At 39.9% G+C, this 26,402-nt stretch overlaps 1 protein-coding gene and 1 pseudogene across 4 annotated transcripts in view; one reads left to right on the forward strand and one right to left on the reverse strand.

Annotated features, from left to right (window-relative positions):
- The window catches only part of SIN3A (SIN3 transcription regulator family member A), a 64,587-nt gene that overhangs the window by 29,296 nt on the left and 8,889 nt on the right, over positions 1 to 26,402 (forward strand). For all 4 annotated transcript variants that reach the window (XM_016210565.2, XM_087824162.1, XM_087824159.1 and 1 more), the window contains 14 exons: positions 340 to 446; positions 1,112 to 1,394; positions 2,424 to 2,675; positions 3,221 to 3,373; positions 3,509 to 3,667; positions 6,377 to 6,466; positions 8,450 to 8,568; positions 9,117 to 9,327; positions 9,666 to 9,782; positions 12,404 to 12,642; positions 14,529 to 14,712; positions 15,669 to 16,239; positions 17,654 to 17,823; positions 21,568 to 21,741. In XM_016210565.2, coding sequence (XP_016066051.1) covers positions 340 to 446; positions 1,112 to 1,394; positions 2,424 to 2,675; positions 3,221 to 3,373; positions 3,509 to 3,667; positions 6,377 to 6,466; positions 8,450 to 8,568; positions 9,117 to 9,327; positions 9,666 to 9,782; positions 12,404 to 12,642; positions 14,529 to 14,712; positions 15,669 to 16,239; positions 17,654 to 17,823; positions 21,568 to 21,741 — 2,829 coding nt within the window. The remainder of the gene's footprint in view (positions 1 to 339; positions 447 to 1,111; positions 1,395 to 2,423; positions 2,676 to 3,220; positions 3,374 to 3,508; positions 3,668 to 6,376; positions 6,467 to 8,449; positions 8,569 to 9,116; positions 9,328 to 9,665; positions 9,783 to 12,403; positions 12,643 to 14,528; positions 14,713 to 15,668; positions 16,240 to 17,653; positions 17,824 to 21,567; positions 21,742 to 26,402) is intronic.
- LOC148094274 (U6 spliceosomal RNA) lies at positions 13,048 to 13,144 on the reverse strand (annotated as a pseudogene).

A 26,402-nucleotide genomic window follows, 5' to 3' on the forward strand; every position in this document is an offset into this window, starting at 1 on the left:
TTGTTATTGATTCATTAGTATCCCACCTTGGGCTTGGTATAGCATGTTGTAGCTTTAGTAGATATTTTTGAAATGAATAAATGAATGAATTAAGTGAATGAGATATTCATGCATATTCTTCACTAGTCATTTTCTCCAAAAGTATTGAAGCAAGGCTAGAGATTTAGTTGATTTTTATTTGAAGCTTGTGTTTTATTAATGGTATCCATACTAATTTTTAATACTTCCATGCATATTTACTATGTATTTCTATTTCATTTACTACGTTAGTTTCATTTAGGCATAAATCATTTGTTTTTTATAATTCTTGGCTTATTTTCTTTTTATAACCTGCCTCAGGTGGAAGATGCGCTGTCCTATCTTGATCAAGTGAAGCTGCAGTTTGGTAGTCAGCCTCAGGTCTACAATGATTTCCTTGACATCATGAAGGAATTTAAATCACAGAGGTAAAAGATGTATGTGGTTGTGCACAAGCTTTGTGCTTGGAATGTTGATTTTGTAGGGAGGATATAGCTTATTCTCGTCTCCTGAAAGATAATGGTTGCCCCCTTTTGGGGGTTTAATTTTTAGGATCATGCTTTATTTTTATGTATTGATTTTTTTGATGAAAATTATAGGCCCTAGATCTTTATTTTCTCCCTATTGGTAAATTTTTAAGTAAAATTTTCTTAGGACTTCATCTCAATCAAGGGAGTAGACTAATAGTAATTAGGCTACTTGCTCTTTGACTTAAGATACACTAATATTCTGGCATGGTTCACAGAAGAGAGTAGCTAACTCATCGGAACAATGTAGATACATGGTGATTTATACTGGTGTGTCACAGGTTCCATATTGCTTGGAAATTGCAGCTTTAGATTTACTGTCTCAGTATCTCCTTGGTAGGACTGTTACCATGGATGTATATTCTACTCAAAATTGTGAGTAGATTTCTTTGAATATGAAGTAAATGTCTTTGAAATTTCAGATTTCTTTATATGTTCTTAATTTTGTAACAACCAGGTTGATTTTTATCTATTTTCCTGTTTAGAGAACATAGTCAATGTGAATTTTTTTCTTACTAGAGTGTTCCTCAAGCTTTCCACTTTAATTTTTGTTTTGTTTTTATCAGCATCGACACTCCAGGAGTGATAAGTCGTGTGTCACAGCTGTTCAAAGGCCACCCAGACCTGATCATGGGCTTCAATACCTTCTTGCCTCCTGGCTACAAGATTGAGGTGCAAACCAATGACATGGTGAACGTGACAACTCCTGGCCAGGTCCATCAGATTCCCACCCATGGCATCCAGCCCCAGCCTCAACCACCACCCCAACATCCTTCCCAGCCTTCAGCTCAGTCAGCCCCAGTTCCTGCCCAGCCAGCTCCTCAGCCCCCACCTGCCAAAGTCAGCAAGGTGAGCACTTGAAAATTTTGCATCACATGAAGTGTACCCTTACAAAGCACCCTCCTTTGACATTTCCCCTATATACAAGACTAGATATACATGTTATAGTGATTTCATCAGAGAAGGTGCAGTAGTCACATCTCTATCAAATGGTTCACATTTACATACCACATATTTAGATCTCTGTTTAAATCAGGACATCAATAACCTACAAGGACTCTTTTACCCCCAACTTCAGCGTATTGAACCCAATAGGTGGGAGCATCCCAATAGGTGGGAACTTTGCTTGTGTAGTGGTACTTTGACAGCACAGGCAGAAATTCTCATCTTATGATCAGATTATGCTACTGCCTGCATAGTCATCATTTTATAGAAGTTACTCCATTTACCAGAGTAGTTAATATCAAGCTAAGCAGAAGATCCTGTTGATGACAATGATGATGATGATGGCTGTACTTGGTTTAGAATTGCCCTGTCTGATACAGTACCCACTAGCCACATATGGCTATATTTAAATTAAAATGAAAATAAATTCAGTTTTTCACTTGCAGTAGCTACATTTCAAGTACTCCGTAGCCTCATGCGGCTAGTGCTTATTATCTAGGACAGTGTAAATAAAGAACATTTCCATCATCTCAAAGAGTTCTGTTGGACAGAGCCGGTGTAGAAGACTTTGATGTGGAGTTACTGTAACATTGAATTGTCTTTTTGACACTAAAGATATATGTAGAATGAGTTTTTTTCTATTAACTTGCACCCGTTGAGCTAGTATGCTTAAAATTGCATGTGAAAAGTTCTTCCCTGTATCTGCGTTTAAGGCTGTATTTAGAAATTTTGAGACTGAAATATTTGTATTAGAATTGTGAGTCCTCTACACTTCCGACCCCTGCCCAATAGGATTTGAGTTGGGCTGAAATGGCCTGGCCACAGTGAATAAAGGATATAAGTTAATCAGACACCTTGTTTCTCTTTAGTTCAAACTTTCCTATATCAAACCATCTGTGTTCCTGAGGAGAATAAAGACTTTTTTCTTTTTAGCCTTCCCAACTACAAGCACATACTCCCGCCAGCCAGCAGACCCCCCCACTCCCACCATACGCATCCCCACGCTCTCCACCTGTCCAACCTCATACACCAGTGACAATCTCGTTGGGAACGGCCCCATCCTTGCAGAACAATCAGCCTGTGGAGTTTAATCATGCCATCAACTATGTTAATAAGATCAAGAACAGGTTCCAGGGCCAACCAGACATCTACAAAGCATTCCTGGAGATTTTGCACACATATCAGGTAAGAGTTACCCTTTCAGCCTGTCTGAACTAGGTCACCCCCTGAGGGCATCTAATTCAAGAAGAAGTTGAATAAGTATTATTGTGTTCCCTAATTCTTACTGGGGATCAACCAGTTAGAAACTGTGGTACATATTATAAAGCATTTGGTTGCCTGGCTTTAATTACCTCTTATAGTGGGTAATCAGGACTTTTAAAGTTACTGCCCTGTGAAATGCATACTTGTGTAGTGTAGTTAATCTACAATAGAAGAAGGAAAAATTTCTCTATAATGTTTAGTGTTTTATCAATTGGTAGTAGTCCCCTGCGCATTCATATTTTAATTACCCTAGTTTTAGGTAAAAGGAATTGTCAGCCACATTTTCCACTCCTTTCTCAACTTAAAGTTTGCAGTTAAAGCAGTTGCTAAGACTATAGACTTTCTTAAATGGAGCCCAAGTAGATGACATACAGAGCTCCTGTCAGATACCTCAAAAAGTGTGCAAAAGTGAGTCATTCAAAACAGTGCTTCTACAGTATGATCTCTCTCTATTTGCAATTTATTAGAAAGAGCAGCGAAATGCCAAGGAAGCTGGAGGAAACTACACTCCAGCATTGACTGAGCAGGAGGTGTATGCACAGGTGGCTCGTCTTTTTAAAAATCAGGAAGATCTGTTGTCAGAGTTTGGACAGTTTTTACCAGATGCCAACAGCTCTGTGGTAAGTTTTATTTAGAAGAACTACACTGTTCAGAATTATTATCTAAGTTAGGAAGCTGGAATCAGAAGGGCTCTTTTTCTAAATGATACTTAACTTGCTTTGATAGCATTAATCTCTTTCATGTGTCTTAATTAGCTTTTAAGCAAAACAACGGCAGAGAAGGTTGATTCTGTGAGAAATGACCATGGAGGCACTGTGAAGAAGCCCCAACTGAACAATAAGCCCCAGAGGCCCAGCCAGAATGGCTGCCAGATCCGGCGGCACTCTGGAACAGGAACCACCCCTCCGGTGAAGGTGAGAACAAGCAGCAGCTGCTCATTTTGACTTTCACGAGCAATCCTAGTGGATAGGTACTGTAGGGTTGGTCATGTGTTTTTATCCTAAGCGGGTAGAGTGTAGACAGTTGGATCCTGGATATAGGACTGAGGGTTTATGTCACAGAAACTCAGTGCAGAGCTTCTTATCTGGTTTTGCAAAAAAAAGTTAGAATATCACTAATTCCTCAGATCACTATGTGGTTTTTTTTGTCGTTAATCTTCAACCGAGGATATTTTTTCCATTGATTTTTAGAGAGTGGAGAGTGGAAGGGAGGGAGGGGAAGAGAGAGAGAGATCCATGTGAGAGAGGCACATTGACTGATTGCCTCCCACACACGCCCCAACCAGGACTGGGGATCCAGCCTGCAACCTAGGTACGCGCCGTTGGTGTGGAATCTTATCTGAGACCCTTCGGTGCTGCGCAGGCCAACACTAACCATTTAGCAACACTGGCCAGGGCGCTGCTTTTTTGAGTTTTTATTCGTTTTCTCTCTCTGCTATTAGCTGTCATGTGTTTTTTGTTTTCTGCAAGGGTTTCTGAGACATTAATTTTTCCCTTCTTATTTGATGGCTTAAGCTTGCCTTGTGCTAAGAAAGATTATTAAGCTTGATAATTGTTTCTGATATAAGTCAGTGGTCTCAGGTTCTCCTGTGAGTCAAGTGCCTGTGCTTTGTGAGATATCTTTGGTCGAGAGGCCTCTCCTACCCAAGGTTGTTTGTTGGATTGCCTGATCTTATCTGTATCATCTTAATCTCCAAACTAGGACCTTTGGTTGTAGCAGAAGGAGGTCTTAAACTATTGTTAGTGACCTGTCACATGATACTTCTTGGTATAGCAAACACTGCTGATCTGCCTGCAGAAAGCTGAGCCTGCTCTCTTTCTCTTTGACGTGGAGAGGGCTAGGTGTAGGAACTGAGTGTTTGTTGCTTCAGTAAATTTTAAAGCTGTACAGAACATGAAAGAGAAGCATGTGTTCAGTTTTGTTATGTGTTCAGTTTTGTTAAAGAATAAAAGCTAGTGGAATTTCTAATAGTAAGAGATGACTGGTGAACAAGCAAATAACTACAAGGACTGATATATGTTAGGTGTTTTTGATACTTGAAGGACTATTTTTTAATGTTTGTAATGGTTTCTCTTTTGAAAGCAAGTTGAGCATAGTAATAGTTTCTACCTCTTCACTTTAATAAAGAGTATTATTTATATGGGTAGCAAGAATCAGGTCAGCAGATCTGCTCCACTTGTGAGTTGGTCTTCAATCACACATTAATCATGTGTGTGGTTCCCACAGGTGGAAACACTACATTAGGGGTTAGAATTCCCTCCCTACTTTTTGTTTAGGCAGCGTGAGCAGTGGCTGTGGCTCCTCAGCGAGTGAGCTCTGGGATGGCAAAGGTAAATGTGTTGTTTTTCCCAGAGTTTGTGTGTTTCTGCACAGATAGTTGAGATGTGGTTTTTAAAAGTAAATTCTTGCCCTGGCTAGTGTGGCTCAGTTGGTTGTAGCGTTGTCCTGTACACCAAAAGGTGGCAGGTTCGATTTCCACCCAGGTGCGGGAGGCAACCGATTGATGTTTCTCTTTCCTTCCTCTCTCTAAAATGAATTAAAAAAAAACCAAATGCCTTCCTTCTCCTCCCCTCTTTTTTTTTTAAACATAGGTTTTTGGGTTTTTTTATTGATTTCAGAGGAAGGGAGAGGGAGAGATAGAAACATCAGTGATGAGAGAGAGTCACTGATCAGCTGCCTCTTGCATGCCCCCCACTGGGGTTTAAGCCCGCTACGTGGGCATGTACCCTGACCAGGAATCGAACCGTGACCTCCTGGTTCATAGGTTGTCGCTCAACCACCGAACCATGCCAGCCAGCACCTTCCTTCCTTTTTTTTTTTGTTGTTTTTTTTTTTTAAAAGTAAATTCTTGCCTGACAGTTATGTTATGGCCTAATCATTCCCTTTTAAAAAATCAGTCTTTCCTGGCTGGTGTGGCTCAGTGGTTAGAGTGATGGCCCCAGGACCTAAGGGTTACAGGTTTGATTCCTGGTCAAGGGCACATACCTGGTTTGCAGGTTAGATCCCTGGCTCCAGTCAGGGCTTTTGAGTGAGGCAACCAATTGATGTGTCTCTCCCACATCGATGTTTCTTCCTTCTCCCCCTTCCCTCTCTCCCTCCCTTCCACTCTTTCTGAAAATCAATGGAAAAAATATCCTCGGTTGAGGATTAACTAACTAAATACATAAATACCAGTCTTAAATTGGTCTGAGTGGACATTGCTGACAAGATAGTTATTCCCTCTGTTAGGAAAATAAACTATACTCTTTTCATGAATTTACAAACATTCTCTTCTGCCTCCACAGCTAGGAAGGCAAGGCAATGACATTAGGTTTTAAATAAAGTTACTTTTGGCCCATGGAAAAAGTAAGGATATTAATTCTGTGGCCATTTGTTGAGAGAATATTTGGGGAGTTAGAATGATCTGTGAACCTCTGGAAAAAAGTGGACAGGCAAACTGAAATAGAGAAGACAGGTGGAAATCTTGTAGGGTGTAAAGGAAGTTCGTGACTTGAGTTCTCTCATTTGTTGCTTCTTATTATTCGGCAGTGGTTAATAAGGAAACCATTGAACACGTGAAAGTAATACTCAGAGGAATCCACCCTTTGAATTTTAACGTGTTTGTATTTTTCCCTTTTTTGCAGAAGAAACCCAAACTGCTCAGCCTAAAGGATTCTTCTATGGCAGATGCCAGCAAGCATGGTGTAGGAACTGAATCATTATTTTTTGATAAGGTGAGTAATGAATTAATTAGATTTAATATCAGCCATTAATGCCAAAAGAAAATCACCCCATCCTCAAGAAGATTTTCTTTAGAGACATCAAGCTAATTGGGACTTTCTACTATTTAACATGGTTTACAAGTTGTAGGTCCTTTCAGTCTGCTAGGTTAGCACAGCTAGAGAAATGGTAGCATTGTCTGCTTTGGTTTTGTGAAATGGTTTGCAGCAAAATACAGCATTTTCCATAGTGGATGATAACTTTAATAAACATGACATTAAATACTCTTAAAAGGTGTTTGGAGCTTCCTTTGTAGGTGTCCAGGTCTGTACATTGGGGAGTGGGGAATGTCCGTGTACCAGTTGTTGAGGACTTAAGATGACTTGTAATCTTCTAGTAGCTTGTGATGCTTATTTGCTGTTTCCCATATAAGGTTCCTGGGGATTCTGATTTAGCTGTAGTTTCAAAGCTCCTCCAGTGATTCTAATGAATGGCCTGAGGTGGTGATCACTGGTATAAATGGTGTTTTAAGGTGTGTTAGTTTGAACTTTCTCCTGTGTCTGACTTCCTCCTTGGAGTCAAATTGATGATTAGCAGGCTACTTTCATCAGGGTGCCTGGCAACTGTCAGACTTCTCACTGGCAGAAGCCAGTTTGGATTGATCTGCTGGTGATTTACCCTGTCTTGCAGTTTTGGGTTTTTGCAAAAGGGCAAATGCTTTAGCATGTCCATGATTGGTGCCTCTTGATCTCTCTCAAGCTTGCTGTGCCTGTGTGAGCTGTTCTGCAAAATAGTCCGAGTCCCTGGCTCTGGCTTGAATCATTTCTGAGGGCTGCCTGGGCACTTGAGGCTTTTAAGGCAAATGTAGAAGTTCAGGTCACAACCAACAAATGGCAAGGAAAGTGTGTAGGTGGGAGGGCTAAGTAGTTTAGTTTTTAAAGAGTAATGGTATTTTGTTGTTGTTTTTGAGTACATTCTTTCTCAGATAAATAGGTGTAGATGAAATGTATGTAATTCACTTTAAAAACAATTGGTGGGGAAATGTGTATAGATGAAACCAAATTTACTATATATTGTTCATTAAGGCTGTATGAGTATGTGGGGTACATTAAAGTATTCTGTCTACTCTGTGTATGTTTAAAAGCTAATAAAAAAAGTAAATTAATATGGTATATAGTACAACAGTGAAGTGCTCTTTCATCTTTGGCTTTGAAAGTACATATTCCATATAGTGTCTACTGATTGGTAGTTATGAAAAGTATATGGGAGCCTGGAGAATGGGTTGTTGATAAACCATATGGTCTGTAATCACCCATAAAAGCACTACAATGCTAAATATTTACTTCTGAAATTAAAACTTCAGCTTGTTCATCTAAGCCAAGCTAGTTTTGTCTGTGCCATTGAACATTTTTAGGTTTTTGGATATTAAAATGCTCAATATTAAAAATAGAAGAAAGAAAAGAATCGGGTGAGAGGACACAAGTATCTTATTTTAAAAGATCATTATATAAGATTACCAGAGTTTGAAAACAGTGTTGACAGGATTCTTGCTGTAAACATCTGTTAGGAGAGGAAACAAAAGCTTTAGTAACTCTGATTTTGGTTTGGAGAATCAAGCATATGAGAAGGTAAATGTCTTCAGGATCTCATTTTAAAAAATTTTTATTATGGAAAATTTTAAACATAAGTGACATTAAAGAGAATAGTAAACTGACTCCTCATGTACCCAGCTGCTAGCCAATAAACTTCTTTCATGTGTGCTCTCATCCACCCGAGAGTGCTTGCAGACAGAGCCCAGATATTATTTCATTCATATTTTACCGTTTCCTTTTAAAATAAAACTGTTTTTCAAATATATTCATTGTCAAATCTTTAAAAAAAACTAACATTAATTTCTTAGTATCATCAGATAACTTCAAATTTCCCTAATCATTTAAAAGTGATCCAGGATCTCTTCATTGCCCATTTAACCATTCTCTTCTGGTTGTCTCCATAAGGTTCGAAAGGCTTTGCGGAGTGCAGAGGCCTATGAAAATTTCCTGCGCTGTCTTGTTATCTTTAACCAGGAGGTGATCTCTCGGGCTGAGCTTGTGCAATTAGTGTCTCCCTTCCTGGGGTAAGTAGAGTTGAGGGGACTTAGCTCTGGTGCATGATATGGAATTGAAATAAACTTAGTTTGTGAGAGTATATGAAAGACAAAATTAATTTGATTGTTGGCTCATAAAACGTGTCAATAGTCTTCTGGGAAGTCTTCTGTTTCAGCTCTATGAGCTAAAAAATAGAGAGAGGGCATTGGCCAGTGCTAGGGGCAGTCTGCTGATCCCCTGATCAGTGTCAGATGTTAGAGAGACCGGTATATTCCAGGGTTCTAGAATCTTGACTGTATTTGACAATCTAAGAATGATCTGAATACTGAAGCAATATCCTTGGTTAGAAGAATAGCTGGTTTTGTCTGATTTAAGTGCACTCTTCTATCACCACCTTAATTGACCGTAGAGCACTCTGAAAAAAAAAGGGTAAGCCAAATGCTTAGAAGCAGTAATTGCCACTGGACTTTGTCCCTGGTAGCAAAGTTCTGACCTAACACCGAATAGTGGTAGTCATACCTCAGGATAACTGCATCATGCTTCTGATTGCTCACCAATTTTTGGTTTGATTTTTCAGGAAATTCCCTGAATTGTTTAATTGGTTTAAAAACTTTCTGGGCTATAAGGAGTCTGTACATTTGGAAACCTTTCCAAAGGAACGAGCCACAGAGGGCATTGCCATGGAGATAGATTATGCCTCTTGTAAGCGGTTGGGTTCCAGCTACCGAGCCCTCCCAAAGAGTTACCAGCAGCCCAAATGTACAGGACGAACTCCTCTCTGTAAAGAGGTAAGGTCTTCCCCAGAAAGGGTCAACCCTGAAACTTCAGCTTTCTCTAGAAAGGAATGTCCCAGGGATCAAGAATTTATATAAGTGAGGAAATCAAGACCCTTTTCTTTTTTCAAAAGAAAATGTTTTACACTTATATTCAGAACCTTTTTCTTACTGTAATTTTTCGTAAACTTGCTAAAGATGAAGCTTGTAATGTTAAATGATTCTTCCTTCTCCTAGAGTTTTGTCTTTTTATTGAGAATGCTTAATCACCAGGAAGCTTTGTTATACTTTTGTTTCAATTCCTCTTCTTTTACTCAAAGGTTTTAAATAAATTCCTCTTCTTTTACCCAAAGGTTTTAAATGATACCTGGGTTTCCTTTCCTTCCTGGTCTGAGGACTCCACCTTTGTTAGTTCCAAGAAAACTCAATATGAAGAACATATCTATCGTTGTGAAGATGAACGCTTTGAGGTATAAGCTTCTTTATCATTTGAAGTTTGGGAAAATGAGAGATGCTAAATGATATCTTAAATACTTATCTGTGAGGGTTGGCTTTTAAGACTAAAGAACCAGAGGTTCATGTTCTTTTGTGGTAAATCCTTGTTGTACTTATCATACTTGAAGAGTTTGTCAAATATGTTAGTAATATTTTTATGGCAATTGTGACTTATCTAGGCCCCTTTAACCTTTTTAAGTGAAATTATCCATTGATAGCTGATTAATAATTTGAATTTTTAATGTCATTTTAAAGGTTATTATCTTTTACAATGGTACATAAACTTAGTAAGGCCTGCTGGGCCTTCTTGAAGCTGCTTGAAATTATTTATTTTAAAGTGTATTGTTATTCTTCGCAGGTGGTTAGCAAACCAGCTCTCCTGTGGGAACTAGAATTCTTCTTTCATATTTCTCATGTTGATGTGGCTCCCTTGAAAGAAAGTTAAATTGGGAACTTTATTTTAAAAGTAGTTGGGAATGGAAGGGCTCAAGTGAATAAATGAGCATGTAGAGCCCCTATGCCCAAAGTGGGAGTACTGAAAATAGGTTCTGAATTCCCAGTGTTCACTGATATTATCAACAAGAAAAGGGTGTATTATGCCCTGGCCAGTGGTTCATTGGGTAGGTTATTGTCCCGTACACCAGAAGGCGGCAGGTTGGATTCCCTGTCAGAGCAGATGCCCTGGTTGCAGGTTTGGTCCTCTGGTTGCAGGGGCACGTGCCATAGGCAACTAATTGATGTTTGGCTGTCTCTCTTACCCCCCCTCCTCTCTTTAAAATCAATAAAAAAAGGAAAGAAAGGGGCATGTTAAATGTGTCTAAAGAGGTAAATTACATGTATCCTATTTAATATATTTATTATATAAAACTGACTGGCCCTGCTCATCCCTGTAGATGGTAAAATAAGGGTTACTTGAACACAAACGCTGGGTGATACCTTGCTCTTTGTTGACCCATCCTGGTTTATCCCTCTGCCAGTTACCCCCCCCCCCCCCCACACACTCACTCCAGCTCTCTCTGGCATGTTTTGAATGAAGAGCCATGTGTTGCTTGGCCACTGGCAGGCGATTGGCCATCCCTGCCCCAGGGTTTATGAAGAGCTTCAACCATTTGCAGACAACTTAATCATGATAGATGTTAACTTCCATGGAAAGTTTTATCAGGCTAAAGAAAGCATTTCTTTGTTACCTATGTTCAGTAAGGTTAGATGAATTAGCAGAGATTGGCTTCTTTTTTTGATAGAATGTTCCTGTTCTCAACGGGTATGCATGCAAATGAGACGCAGCATTCTCATTTCCCATTTGTGATTATAGGAGTGAAGGTCACAGAAGTGTGATGTGTGTGTATGTGTTTAGGCTTGGGTGGGATGGGCTAGTTTGAAGGAGTGTTCCATTCTGAAAATCTCTTATCGATACCGTGGTTTCCAAGGAATGTTCCTTTATACATCAGGATGGGTGAGTGATCCTGCAGTACAGACAACCCTCCAAATCTTGGTGGCTTGAAGAAACAGATTTATTCCTTGATATTGCTACATGTACATTGATGTTTAGCAGGGGCTTCTGTTCATCAGAATTACTCAAGGACCCAGGCTGACAGAATGCCACCATCTTGAACATTGCCAGTTACTGGAGGGAAAAAGATTGCTCAGAAGGGTCTTGTACCTTTAAATGTTCTTGCCTGGAAGTAATAAACAAGTTACAATGGCCCTATCTAATCACAAGGGAGCCAGAAAGTTCAGTCCATCTTTTGTCCAAAATTGGGGACCAGAAATATTTGACAAAATGACTACCACATTTTCCAAACTAGAAAACTTAGGGAAACTTCTATAGATATTTGGTCATAGGCCCTTGAAACTGCTCATATACTTGATTTTCTGTTTCTCATTTAAAGAATCTTGTGTTAAGACTCAGGGAAAAAGTTAACTCAAAGGCTGCCAGTCATATCCTTAACCAGGTCAGACTAATTAAGCCTTTGCCAGAAAATAAGTTGCAGAAGTTCAGTAAGAATTTAAATGTGTCCCCACACATACAACATTGAAATCCTTAAGGAATGATGGTCTCTGCTGTTATTACTACTGGACGTGAACAAGGCTGTTAAATATTTAAATATTTCAAGTTACCCTGAAAAACCTTTCTCATGAGACTGAGAGTTATCATCTTGAATGGTCTTCTGGAATTGTTTTTTGTTTTATTTTCTTATGATTATTGTTTGTAACAGGTCTTAGCAATTCATGAAAGTTCAGGGGAAAGTGTTTGTAAGTTTGCTTCCTATTAGGTCCCTCTACTCTAGGATTAGTAGTCCTAAGCCAAGATCACTGGTGGTGGTAGAAGTAATAACTACCACTTATTCATCATTTATTGTTGTTTGTTATGTGTCAGGCATTGCACAAACCCTTTATGTGGATTGTATTGTTTGATCCAGAGAACAACCTTATGAAAGTAGGTGCTGTTATCCGTACTTTACTGGTAAGAAAACAGTCTTTGCCTTTTACAGCAGAGCCAGGATTCCAGTCCAGGGAGTTTGACTCCTCTCCTTATACACCTAACTACTATTCTATTCTGATTTGGGTCCTGAGCACACTTTGTCTTTTTCTTTAGCTTGATGTAGTTTTAGAGACCAACCTGGCAACAATCCGGGTTCTGGAAGCAATACAGAAGAAGCTTTCCCGCTTGTCTGCTGAGGAACAAGCCAAATTTCGCTTGGACAACACCCTTGGGGGCACGTCAGAAGTTATCCATCGAAAAGCACTCCAGAGGATATATGCTGACAAAGCGGCTGACATCATTGATGGTCTGAGGAAGAACCCCTCCATTGCTGTCCCCATTGTACTTAAAAGGTATCTGAGTGAATGTGCCCTTTGTGTGCTCTCCTGTGCTTCAGGACAGAGTTGGTTTCCCATTAAGTAAAGCTCATTTTTTGCCTTGTTATCCCATGAGACCTCCATTTCTCCCCATCCTGGTTGTTGGAAATCAGGTACAGTGGGGGTAGTGGAGTTTCGTAAAAAAATACATATAGCCCAGCTGGTGTGGCTCAGCAGTTGAACATTGATTGACCTATGATCCAGGTGATCATGGTTTGATTCCCAGTCAGGATGCATGCCTGGGTTGTGGGCTCGATCCCCAGTGGGGGCATGCAGGATACAACCGATCAATGACTCTCTCATTATTGATGTTTCTCTCTCCCCCTCCCCTTTCCTCTCTGAAATCAGTAAAGACATATTTTTAAACACACACATACATATAGATATATGGAATGCTTCATGAATTTGCGTGTCATCCTTGCTCAGGGCCCCTGCTAATCTCTGTATTGTTCCAATTTTATGTCCTGCTGAAGTGAGCATGCTGGTGGAGTTTTTTTTTTTAAATATTCTTACTGATTTCAGAGCAAGGAAGGGAGAGGGAGAGAAAGATGGAAACATCAGTGATGAGTCATTGATCAGCTGCCTCCTGCATGTCTCCTACTGGGGATCGAGCCTGAAACCTGGGCATGAGTCCTGACTGGGAATCGAACCGTGATCTCCTGGTTCATAGGTTGACGCTCAACCACCAAGCCACACCAGCCGGACGTGGTAGAGCTTCTTGATGAGGCTTTGTGTAGCCAAGAGCAGAGGACAAACCTTGAAAGTCCATAGTGGAGTGCTCTGTGTTTGAGGCCGTACTTTAAAGTGTAGAAAAGAACAAAGAAGAAAACCACCACCCATGTTCCTTCCATTTAGTACTAACCGTTGTAACATCTTTGGTTTTTAAGGAGAGTCACCCATTGTCTTTGTAAAATTGATATGTATCATTTAAAAAGACTTAGATTGCCATTTCTACCAAGAATGTACTATTCTTTCTCCTAATAAGCCTTCATCCTGAGGTGTAGAGGGGCCGTTGTGTCCATCTAAGGTCAGGCATCAAGATGGGGCCAGAGCCAGGGCTGAGTCCAGGTTCCTCCAAGTTCATGGCACTCTGGACCACACTATGAATCCCAGCTAAGAGCTGGGTCCTCCTCACTCAGTGTCTATCACCTGGTGAAAGGAATTCTTGTCTGCTGCACAGATGCCCCAGTTTTAGTATTCCTCCCTAGTCTTCCCCTCAGATGCTGCCACAGGTTATTTCTCTTTTTCCCAGTAATATTTAACTTTTGTCTTGGAGATGTAGAATATTCTTCAGTTCCCATGTTGTTTTTTATTTTAATCTCTCCTTTTCTGGAGGGTTAGGATCAGTTGTTCTCATCAGAATTTCCCAGACTATATCCAAAGGAACATTACAGTGCAGGCTCTCTGCTCTTGGATTTTTGCATTTACGTTTGCATAGTAAACACTCTTAGAGGTTGCATAGCAAAGAAACTTGTTTAACTTTGTTTTAGCTGGCCAAGGATCAGAATCCCCTTTTTAAGGGTATTCCATGAAATGCTGTTTGATAAATAACTATTCTGGGTAGGATTTCTGACTTTGGGACAAATAACTTCCCCAAAAACCCGAATGAGTAGTTTCCTCATGTAACAGAGTTAAAAGCTTGGTTTGAATAACATTTATCCCAAGTTGCCAATAATTTTGACAGGCCTATCATATCTTTTGACTTTTGAAATAAAGTAAATGTGACACATTTCTCACTTCTAAACTCTTATGAGAATTGGTGGTGTTATCCCTATTTCACTGGTATAACAAAGCAAGAATTCCAATCCAGGGAGTTTGACTCCCCACCTTGTTGTTTCCACCCCACCTCCATGCCCTGCTAGGTTGAAGATGAAAGAGGAAGAATGGCGAGAAGCTCAGAGGGGCTTTAACAAGGTGTGGAGAGAGCAAAATGAGAAATACTACTTGAAGTCCCTGGACCACCAGGGTATCAACTTTAAACAGAATGACACCAAGGTCCTGAGATCTAAGAGCTTACTCAACGAGATTGAGAGTATCTATGATGAGGTGAGCTGGAGTTCTCACGCCTGTGAGAGGTCTCCAATCTTTGTATTACACATGTTTTTGATTTCTGGAAGTTACCATTGTTACATGAAAGCGAGACCATCTAAGACTTGTTGATTCTTGCTTTGTAACTGTCATAGACTCCTATTTCTGATTCTACCATTTTAACTCTAAACCTCACCTTTCTACCTAAGCTGTCTTACTGGTTTCCTAGTTTACCCTCCTGATTTCACTTGACAACCCCATCTCTCTCCCCATTCACTTCCCTCAGGCAGTACCTTGTATTCGATTAGCCAGTCTCAGCTTCCCACCACTTAAACTCTTCTCACTGATCCCCAAACTCTTTCTAATCCTTGTTTATTCAGCATACTTATAAGGATTATATGTAGTACAGGAGCTAAGCTACAGAGATGAGTAAGAAACTATCCTGCTTTCTTTGAGCTCACAGTCTTAGGGGATGGATAGAAACATAAATGTAGTGTGGTTGAGAATTCCTGAAAGTGGTGTGATCTTGAATTTTAAAAAACTTTTTATTGTGAAACTCAAATATACATGAAGGGGGAGAGAATAATAAAGTGAGCTCTTACATAAACTTAAATAATCGTTTTTATTTTGCCAATGTTGTTACATCTAACATTTTCTGCCTTCCCACCCCAGAAGAACCTTAAAGTGAATCCTAGACCTCATACTGTCTATACTCCATAGATACTAATTCAGAATTTTAGAAGATGGTCCCAATTCTGTCCCATTGTCCCCTATCAGTTTTCAAAGTCAAGAAGGTACCGCTTTTTGTTCTCAAACCACATCTTCAGCATTACCTTATTGTTTCTGGAAGTTTTCAATTGGAAAATAATAGCCACTGTGGTTAATAATTAAATGTATTGATGGTGTTATCTCATAGGCCTGTTTGTTGTTGCTGTGGATATGGCACTTACTACTTTGTGTCTCTCTCCTGGTAGAGGCAAGAGGCTACTGAAGAAAATGCTGGCGTACCTGCTGGCCCACATCTCTCTCTGGCCTATGAAGACAAGCAAATCCTGGAGGACGCCGCTGCCTTGATTATCCACCACGTGAAGAGACAGGCAGGCATTCAGAAGGAGGACAAGTACAAAATCAAGCAGATCATGCATCACTTCATTCCAGATCTGCTCTTTGCTCAGAGGGGTGATCTCTCTGATGTAGAGGAAGAGGAAGAAGAAGAGATGGATGTAGATGAGGCCACAGGGGTGGCTAAGAAGCACAATGGTGTTGGGGGCAGCCCCCCTAAGTCCAAGCTACTGTTTAGTAACACGACAGCGCAGAAGCTAAGAGGGATGGATGAAGTGTACAACCTCTTCTATGTTAATAACAACTGGTACATCTTTATGCGACTGCACCAGATTCTTTGCTTGAGGCTTCTTCGGATTTGCTCCCAAGCAGAACGGCAGATCGAAGAAGAAAACAGAGAGAGGGAGTGGGAGCGAGAAGTGTTGGGCCTAAAGCGAGACAAGAGTGACAGCCCTGCCATCCAGCTTCGTCTCAAAGAACCTAGTGAGTACCTAGACTGCTGGTTTACAGAAGATATGAAGGGTTGGTGACCTCGGGGTCTAGCTAGACTCAGGACTGTTTTCTTTTATACATGGGACACAGGCAGGCCTCAGAGGGGTTTACATCCTAGTTCTGCAACTTATTGGTTGTGTGACCTTAAACTCTCTGAACCTGTTTACCTGAAAAATGGAGGTGCTATTTGTTTCTTTGTAGGGTTGTTGGGAGAATTGGAGAAAATATGCAAACCTCCCTGTACAGTGCTTGGATCGTAGACACTTGGTGGCTAGTACTGTGGACACCAGGGAAAGGGGTGTCAGTTGCTATCAGTTTCCCAAGTGGCAGACCTCTGGGTTATTGCAAAGTGTTTCAAACGGCAGAGAGGGACGAAAACAGCACAGTTGATGCCATTCCATGACAGAACATAAATTCCTAGTTGTTCATGCCTAAGGCAGATGTAAATTTTCTAATGTGTTTGGTCAGGACTCTTTAACCAGAGGGGTTCATAGCTCATTCCTAATAAATAGGGGTTATGGAAAAGAGATTGGAACTCAAGAGAGATGGTATGAGACAGCAGAATAGGCAGAACAGAAATGAAGATAGAAAACTCACGAAAAGGAAAATGAATAAGGGTTAAGGAAGCAATCATATGCTTTAAGTAATTCTGTGCCACCTACTTCTAGATTAACTGCTTAGTTCATAATTTAAGTACTTGAGGTGTGAGCCAAAAACTTATCCATGAAGTCTTTCTTCTGTGCTCTTGAGGAAATAGCCAATCTGTAGAGCAAATTATCTTTTTTTTTTTAACTGTTGTTAAGAAGCCCATGTGTGGCCCTAGCCTTCAATCTGTTGAAGAGCTAATGACCCTGGGAATTAATTCTAAAAACCTTTATCTGGATTAATCCTAGCTTGACAGAGACAACCTTTGGACCTCAGTGTGGTGATTCCACCTGCTTGGGTAGAAACAAGAGAAAATGGCCTAATCCTGCCTTGACCGCTGACTTACACCTTAGTTTGAGGTTTACATAGTTTTATCTTGAATGATAACGCCCCTCTATGCTTCATGGAAATAGCTCTGTGAGCAAGCGACTCATGTGAGGAATGCTCTTTGCAGGCAGGGGAGCCAACAACTTTTTGAAGAAACTTCTTCCCTGGGATATTTTGCTTTCTTATCATGCAGAGGCCATCCTAACTGTCACTAAGTGTCTTTCTGGCATGGTCAGAGCGGTACTGTCTTCTGATACAGCTGCTGATTGTAGCTTCCTGTTGGATTGTGTCTCTGCAGATTGAGGAGGCATGTTTTGAGTACCTAGAATTTTCTCTTTCAGTGCTCCTTAGGCCAGCTGTGGGACCTGCCCTGCCTGCTCTCCTGATCTTTTCCTAACAGGGTAAAGCCTTATCTGTCCCATCTCTCCCACAGTGGATGTTGATGTAGAAGATTATTACCCAGCTTTCCTGGATATGGTGCGGAGCCTGCTGGATGGCAACATTGACTCATCACAGTATGAAGATTCGCTGCGAGAGATGTTCACCATTCATGCCTACATCGCCTTCACCATGGACAAGCTCATCCAGAGCATCGTCAGACAGGTGAGGGTGAGGGTGGTGAGGAAAGATATCCTTACCTAAAGATGGGCCAGGCACATAGAAAGGATTTATAATGGTATTTATGTATGAATGCTTCTATGGGGGGGGGGGGGAGTGAATGTGCTGTGGGATGTCTCTTGTTAACAAAGTGGCAGCACTTCAGCCACGTAATTGACTCCTCTGCTTTGCTCAGTGTGCCCTCACAGTCGGATGAGCCTGCCTCACACCTGATGTTTGGCTCCTTTCTTGCTGGCTGCCTGTTGAGTCAGCATTGGTCCTGACCCTGCTCTCTGCCCTACTGGCCCAGCTCTGTTCTCGTCTACCAGGGGTGAGCTCTCAGCTGGTAGCCTTTTCTCTTCTGTAGGTTTTGGTAATTCTGTCTACATACTTTCCTCATTTAATACTTGAAATTCTTTTTACAGGAAAGGTTTCATATATCATCTTTTATAATATACTACCGTCACTACCTGAGGCTCTCTCTGGGTTAGGTTTGTAGTTGGTTTTCTGGTTTGTTCCTTTGGCACCCTGGGAGTTTGTAAATATGTTTGATGTTCTCTATTGCAATGATAATTTCATAGCAAATAGCATGCAGTATGCCTTGAGTTTTGAACTCCTGAAGGGAGTGTGTAGTTGGTGCACTACTTTCTTTTTTTGTTTGTTAATCCTCACATGAGGACATTTTTTCCATTGCTTTTTCAGAGAGAGTAGGGAGGGAGGGAAGGTGGGAAGAGAGAGAGAGAAGGAAACATTGATGTGAGAGAGACATGCCGTTGACCAGGAATCGATCCTGTGACCTTTTGGTGTGCAGACCGATGCTCTAACCACTTAGCAACACTGGCCAGAGCGGTGCACTACTTTCTTTAAAGTGAAAACTTGTAAAAAGATTCTAATTCTAGAGTCTATACTGCCACTATGGAAAGAAAAGTTTGTTGCTCAAGTGTTTTCTTGAGGTAAAGTGTGGAATCCTTTGTAGAGTGCCCGTGCTTTTGCCTTGAATTTGAAAGGATGCGCAGCTCTGCATCCCTCTCATAGCTTCTCAGAGTCAGGGAAGAAGCTTCTGAATTTTGGCATTTTCACCAAAGTTGTCAAGCATACAGTTTTTTCCCTGCAAGTTGAAGAAGTTATTAGGCCTTTCCTTAAGGCGTCTGCATGGTGACTGGCAGAAATCATTGTATGGATACAATTAGCTATGGTCATAATTTTTTTTTTTTTTTTTAAATCCTCACTGGAGGATACTTTTTCCATTGCTTTTTAGAAAGAGTAGAAGGGAGAGAATGAGAGACAGAGACACAGACAGACAGACCGACCTCAATGTGAGAGACACATTGACAATTGGTTGCCTCCTGCGCTTACCCAAATGAGGGCTGGGGATCTAGCTTGTGAACGAGATATGTGCCCTTGGTGGGAATCAAACCTGGGACCCTTCAGTCTGAGCAAAACCAGATAGGGCGCTATGGTCATAATTTTTGAGACTAATCCCTGTTAACATCCCCTGAAAGTTGCCATGGGCTTATTTTCCTGCTTACAAGTTTACTGCTGCTACAGCTAGGAGTAATGTCTTTCATACTGCCAGCACAGCAACTTTATAAGTTCAATAACACGAACTTTTTATAAGCCCAGGTTGGTTTTTTGAAACAATAGATATAATTAATCCACTTACTAGAAGCACCTGGTTATGATTTTGAGTCAGTAATGCATAATGTTTAGTCCTTTTTTATGGGAACAAGTTTCAATCAGAAACCCAAAATCAGTATTTTTAAATCTAAGTTCATGGTCCTCATCCTAACCCCCAATTGGAGGCATATCTTCTCTTAGTCACATCTCACTTTGTATTCTCCCAGAGTTCATTGCTGACTGGAGGTAGAACTCATATTTCAAGGTCAATCCGTACTTTTTTCTTACCATTTCTAGGCTAGTTGAGGGATTTGTTTTAAGAATACAATAGGCAGCTAGTGCAGAACTCAGCATGTGTCCAGACCACATAGGTATTGGACTGGGACAGCCTGCATGCCTTCTTTCTGGACATCTGTTTCATTCTTATACTTCTCTCTGCAAATGAACGTTGGACAGCCCCACCCCCACCTACCTTTACCCCAGGCTTTGACTTCCCATGGTAGTGCCCCTGACCCAAGCATTGCCTGGTATTTCCATCCAGATGCTCCTCTCTCTACCAGGCACACTCATTGTGTCATTTCAGATTAGCAGTTATGAGAATCTGACCAGACTAGCTTGGGTGTGGAGTTATCTAGTTGTCCCTGGGTTATAGTGCTGCCCTTTCCAAAGACTCTCTAGAAGGGGCCAGATATCCAAGAAGAGTTTGTGTGGGGGAGTTAGTGATTTGGTTTACTTTAACAAGAAGATACAAAGCACAAGTATTTACATGGTAGAGGCCATGCTTTGGATATACTTTCTTTACACTGCTTTTTTTCTCTCTGAAACACTATCTTGAGCTTTTTTTCTGTTATCAAGTTGTCATGAGTATTATTTTAATGGTCCATTAGAATCCATTGTCTGGACTAATTGTGATTTATTTAATCATCTCCAGTTGATTTTTTTACCACTATCAAATCACTCACCCTCTGACCTTGCACTGTGTCCATTTATCTACAAATAGACATATTTGTCATTTATGACTTTTTTAAATATCAAAAATAAGTAGTTGTTATAGTTACTAGCACTTCAAAAAGAATGTATCTTCCTTAAAAATAGAATGGCTTAGTGGTTATGAGAATTTTAAAATAAAATAGACAAATTGATATTGCAGTTAACTTTTTGCTTTCTACTTGTATCTGGGAGTTTTTTTGTTTGGTTTTGTTTTTACATTCTCTGGCATTTTAATGGGTAGTTTTATTTGAGGGAATTTTTACTTCACAGTAGAAGTATTCTCATGATTCATGGAAATGGAAACTGAAAAATTCAACTTTCTAGTCATCAGACAATTTAATAAAATAGTCATAAAAGTTGCCAATTGTCAATCATGATTGACCTGTGTTGAAGATGAGTTAATTAACATTATATACCATTTAAGTACTATACTTTCTATCAGATATAGAAAAATAGGTAGTATGTTAGAAAGAATATTGGCACTAGGGTCAGGAAGCTTGACTATTAATCCTAACTCCACTCCTTCAGCTGAGTGCCCCTGGTAGTTAATTCAGCAGCAGTTTTCTTAAATACCTAATGAGTTTCAGACTTTGTACTAGGACTGCGAATATAGACTTGGATCTTGCTTTCATGGTTCTCTAAGGCCCCTCTCCTCACTTTGGGACACAGTGAGTTTCCTTATCTAACATGTAAATTTATCTCATATAACAGAACACCCCTCTCCAGCCTCTTCCCAGGGTAGTTGTGTGGATCAAGTGAGAATATATATGTATGAAAGCAAATTGTAAGTGGTGAAGAAGTGCCATAAAAATAGGAAGCCATGGGAATGTTTTTTCATGTAAAAAATGTTAAGATCTTTGGAACTTTAAAAAAATAGCATAATTAATAACCGTTGTCTATAGTTTTGCTTTTAAATAGATATGAAAGTTTTACTCAAGGACCAGTGATACGGTTGAAGATTTTGGCTTAGTTATTCTCCAAGAAAAAAAATAGTGGTTTTGTGTGACTAATTTTTTTAAAATTACCAATCCCCAAAAGCCTCTTTTTGAGCTGAGTGACTGGAACTATCAAAGGAAGGTTGAGTATATGGCAGGGAAAAGTGTTTTCTTGGTTCATGGTCGATGTGCCTTTGCTTGATTCCAGCTGCAGCACATCGTGAGTGATGAGATCTGTGTACAGGTGACTGACCTTTACCTGGCAGAAAACAACAATGGGGCAACTGGAGGCCACCTGAACACGCAGACTTCGAGGAGTCTCTTGGAGTCCGCATATCAGCGGAAGGCCGAGCAGCTCATGTCAGAGGAGAATTGCTTTAAGGTGAGAGTTACTCATGTAGTCAATAAAGGTGCTGGTAACAGTGGAAGTTGTTGGGACCTTCTCTGCCAGAAGTCAAAAACCAGGGTGCTTTGACCCAGTGATTCTACTCCTGGGACCTCCTTAGAGTTCTTGTGAGCTTGCTAGAGAATATACAAAAACATAGAGAAACAGAAGTAAAGTCTCCTAAGGACAGTTCCTTACTTTCTTGCCTTAAAAAATATATTACTTGTTTGTAATATATTATTTTTACAGGTTTGTATTCTGCCTTCTGTTTTTTTCATATGATGGTGCTTTGTAAGTATATTGTTTTAAAAGTGTAATCCTTGATCATTGTAGAAAAGATAAGAAATGCAGAGAAAAGGGAAATTGCCTACATTTCTTCCCAAAAATAATCATTGATGACATTTCTAGACTTTTCTATACTTATATATGTTTTGAAAGAGATTATATTGGGCAAAGTGTTCTTTGTAAGTTATTTTGTTCAATTAGCAACACCTCTGAGTCTTCAGCATCTTTTGGTGACTATTTGATATTTCATGCCTGTCTTGTTTGACACCTGAGTTGTTTCTGGTTTTTCACCATTGTAATAGCTAATTTGAAAAGCATATAGCTGGAAACAGTCTAAAGGTCCAACCCACTATCGAAGTGGTTAATGGTAACCTATTGTGTGAATACTGGATGGCATATTTTGCAGCCCTTAAAAGTAAATTATAAATTGTAAAAATATTGAAGCAAAAGGATGCAAAAGTTTGTGTACTATGACTGCAACTATGTAATAAATGTGTATAGTTGAGCAAAGTCTGTATGTATTTACACAAGGGGAGCAGGGTCAGGTAGTCCAGAATAAGGTTTGTGGTTGGCTGAGTAGAGAGCAAAGCTAAGTAACAGTTTGACCTAGTTGGGTATATTCCATATACTTAAATGATCCGACCCCAAATTTTTCACTTTGTTTTCTGCTTCTACTTTCAGCCGTTTTCATTTCTAATTCATGTTTGCTTAATTTAGAATCAGAGAACTGGAAACAAGTTTTTTAGTTCATTCCTTAGATCTGATGTTCTAATACCTGAGGACTTTCCCACTACAGAAGAGATTCTCTAAGCTTTTCAGGGTTTTAAATCTATAAATGTTTGTTATGAGCTTATTGTGTGTTAGTTTCTATTGTGAAACAGAATTAGTCTCCCCACCCATCATGAGTTGACAGAGTATTAAATTGTGGCCAGGGACTGTGAAGGAATGGATAGATTCACCTTACAGATAAGAATAATTATCAGAGGGAATAGCAGGAAAAAGGGCTTTGTAACCAGAAAATTGTGTCACCACAGTAATCCTCCTCTTTAAAATGCATACATAGAGAATACAATTTAATATGTTAGCACTAAGCAGCCCTTCAAATCCACCTTTCTCCCTCACCTTCAGCCTCTTCTTCCTTTATTTTTCCTATGTACATTCTACACTGATTTTTTTTTTTTTTAAATCCTCACCTGAGGATATTTTCTCCATTGCTTTTCAGAGAGTGGAAGGGAGAGACAGAGAAACAGTGATGTGAGAGAGACACATCAATTGGTTGCCTCCCGCATGCGGCCCCTATCGGGGCCGGGATCGAGCCTGCAGCCAAGGTATGTGCCCTTGGCCAGAATCAAACCCAGGACCCTTCAGTCAATGGGCCGATGCTCTAACCACTGAGCCAAACTGACGAGGGCTCTACACTGATTTTTTTTTTTTTAAACTCAGGCATTTTCAGCTCTCTGTCCATTCAGACCCTTTTCTATGCATTTATAGACATGTGTATGCATATGTAGAAATAAATGCCAGGCTGTGCATATTCTACATCCTGTTTTTTTCGTTTAGTATGTCTTAGAATTGCTCTATTTTGGTTTATATAGATCCAGCTCAGTATTTTCAGCTGTTGTGTCATACTTAATAGTATGAATGTACCATATTTAAAAATAAATCCATTTTCTTATGGGTGAACATTTAAACTGTTTCCTTTTTTTCTTTTCTTTCTATCTTCAAATAGTGCTACGTTGAACAGCATTTTCTTGTACTTGTGTCCTTGTGTGCCTGTGTTAGTATTTGTCTAGGGTAGAGACAAACAAGTGAAATTACTTGGTCCAGGGGTGTACATATTTTAAATTTTAATGGATATTGCCATTTCACTCTCCAGAATGTTAGGCTGTACCAGTGTACACTTACATGAGAGCATTGATTTCCTTGGTCACGTGGTTTATCAGATTTCTTTATTTTTGCCAGTTAGATGGTTAGTAAATTACATTATTTAAATTTATCCCTGTTTCCTACTGTTGCCCTTTTCTCCTCTCTTCCGTGTATTGCTTATTCATATCTTTCGCCTTTTTGGGGGGGGGGGTTAGTTCTTTTTATGTACTCACTAAAATACTGTTGTCTCTCTCATAATTTCTCCGAAATTGATTGATCTTCTGTATCCTTCAGTGCCCAGCTGAAGATCACTTCAGTGAAGTGAAATCTTTCTCAGCTCACTGAGGAGGAAATGTTTATTCTCACAGCATATTGCTCATGTTTCTAAAATAGTACCTTTGTGGTTACTTAGTTGTAATGTAAACATAGCTGTTTATATTCCTATTTACTTTACTAAATGGATCTTCTCCAAACATGCCCCAGTGTTATGCAAAGTGCTGAGGTCCCAGAAAACCTCAGGCATTGTTTGTGGATTCCAAAGAAATGACTAGCTGTGAAAGACATGGGTTTATTAGGACTTAAGTGTGCGCTGGTGGTGGCTGATAGAGTACAGAAAACAGAGAAACAGGGCATGCAGGGGGAGGAGCACATGGGCAAGATTTGTGAGATCAAAGCTTTGTGTAAACTAGCTGTTTACAATCCAGGCTCACATCTAGAAGCAGTTTCTCCTTGACCTTTCTTAGACTGAGTTGCTGGCCAGGTTCCCAAAGCTCTCACAGCCTGCTTACAAATGTACTTCACTATATTTCCCACAGGGTGGTGGAGGGAGTTGGAGCATTGGAAGGGGCCCATGTTCCCATTTACCATACAGTCTGTCTGCTAAATAGTACACATTCTGTGACTCTGTGTTGAGTAAAGATAAAGGAGGATATCGGTGGAGGAGGCATGTAGACATGGGAGTCCAAGTGGTAAAGGATCTTTAGAGCCATACTAAGTAAATAGTTCGGATTTTCTTGTATTTGTTGAGCAGTGAAGCATTGTTAAGGACTAAATATCACACTGGATTTGAGTTTTCAGGAAGATCAGTTTGGTAACACTGAGTAAGGAAGAGCGGAGGAATTGGAGGTGTGTTTACTAGTGGAGGCACTTACCAAATTTGGGTGATGGATGTGTGCATTCTAATAATGAAGCAAGTTAAGACTTGGAGAGTGGTTACAGAGGTGAGAGAGCTGGGTAAACACGGTGAAGGGCCTAGCAGACAGGATACAGGTGGAGGATCCTGTTGGGGGTGAAATTGGGTTCATTTTTAAGCATGTAGAGAGTAGACTGTCTACTCAATATCACTTTGAAGGGTAATTTCCTTAGAGCAATAGGACTAATCTAGACATTCTAGGTGATCCTAGGGTTTAGAATATTTCTAGGGGCAGTTTGTTTCACATCTGTTTTGAAAGTACCTATGTTTGTATTTGTGTGTATATTATGTTCTTGTCATGTTTTAAATTTTACTAATACATAGGAATTTTTTAAGCTTCTCCAGAACAACACCAGGAACTATAACTGGCTTGTGGTCCTGTTTACTTACTGACTGTGTATACTTGAGAAATCAGAACTCTCTGAATTTTAGGTTTTTTTCCTGTGTAAACCAAGGAGGTTGAATGATTCTCAAGCTTCCTTCTAAGCGCTGATCATCTTCCATGTGATTTGGATCATGACCGTGTCTGCAGCAAGCCTTTAGGATAAGAGTGGTGATAATCCTAGGGTTCTGAAAGGGGAGATCTATGTGTTATCTTCATTTGATAGTTCTTCTGTGCAAAACATGATGCTTTTGCCTCTTATCGGTGTTTTGCTTTTAAATATGAATTTTTAAAAATATATTTTTTTAATCAGTTTTTTTAGAGAGAGGAAAGGCGAGGGAGAGAAACATGGATGAGAGAGAAACATCAATAAGCTGCCTCCTGCACACACCCCCTACTGGGGATCGACCCTGAAACCTGGCGGGGAATTGAACCAGCAGTCTTTTGGTGCACAAGACAATGCTCAACCGAGCCACATTGGCCAGGACTTAAATAGAATTTTTATTTTAAAATTGCACAAATAATATTAGCACAACTGAGTTTGAAGAATTTCCAGTATATCTGATACCATTACAGCAGATCACTTCTTAATATGTTAATATTTTGTCCTTACCCCATGACTTGTATGACGCCTCAGGTAATCTTTATTGCTGTGGAAATGCGGTTGCTGCTCTCGGTTGTGTTCATGTTTTCATTTTCAGTTTAGTATGAGACGGTTCCTTTTCTTCTTCTTTTTAAAGTGCTGTAGACTTGTTTATGCCTTTGTATTAAGTCCTAGAAATGGGATTATCAAGTGAAATGGCTTTAATATTTTATAGTTCTGGCTTTAAAGCACTCTTATTGACATTGATTATTCCAGCTAATTGAAGAAGTATGAAATATAAAAAGGGTCTTTTTGCACTAACATTTCATTTTGCTGATAGCAAGATTAAA

Source organism: Miniopterus natalensis, chromosome 1 (assembly GCF_054644295.1).
Source record: "Miniopterus natalensis isolate mMinNat1 chromosome 1, mMinNat1.hap1, whole genome shotgun sequence".
In the NCBI taxonomy this organism is placed as follows: domain Eukaryota; kingdom Metazoa; phylum Chordata; class Mammalia; order Chiroptera; family Miniopteridae; genus Miniopterus; species Miniopterus natalensis.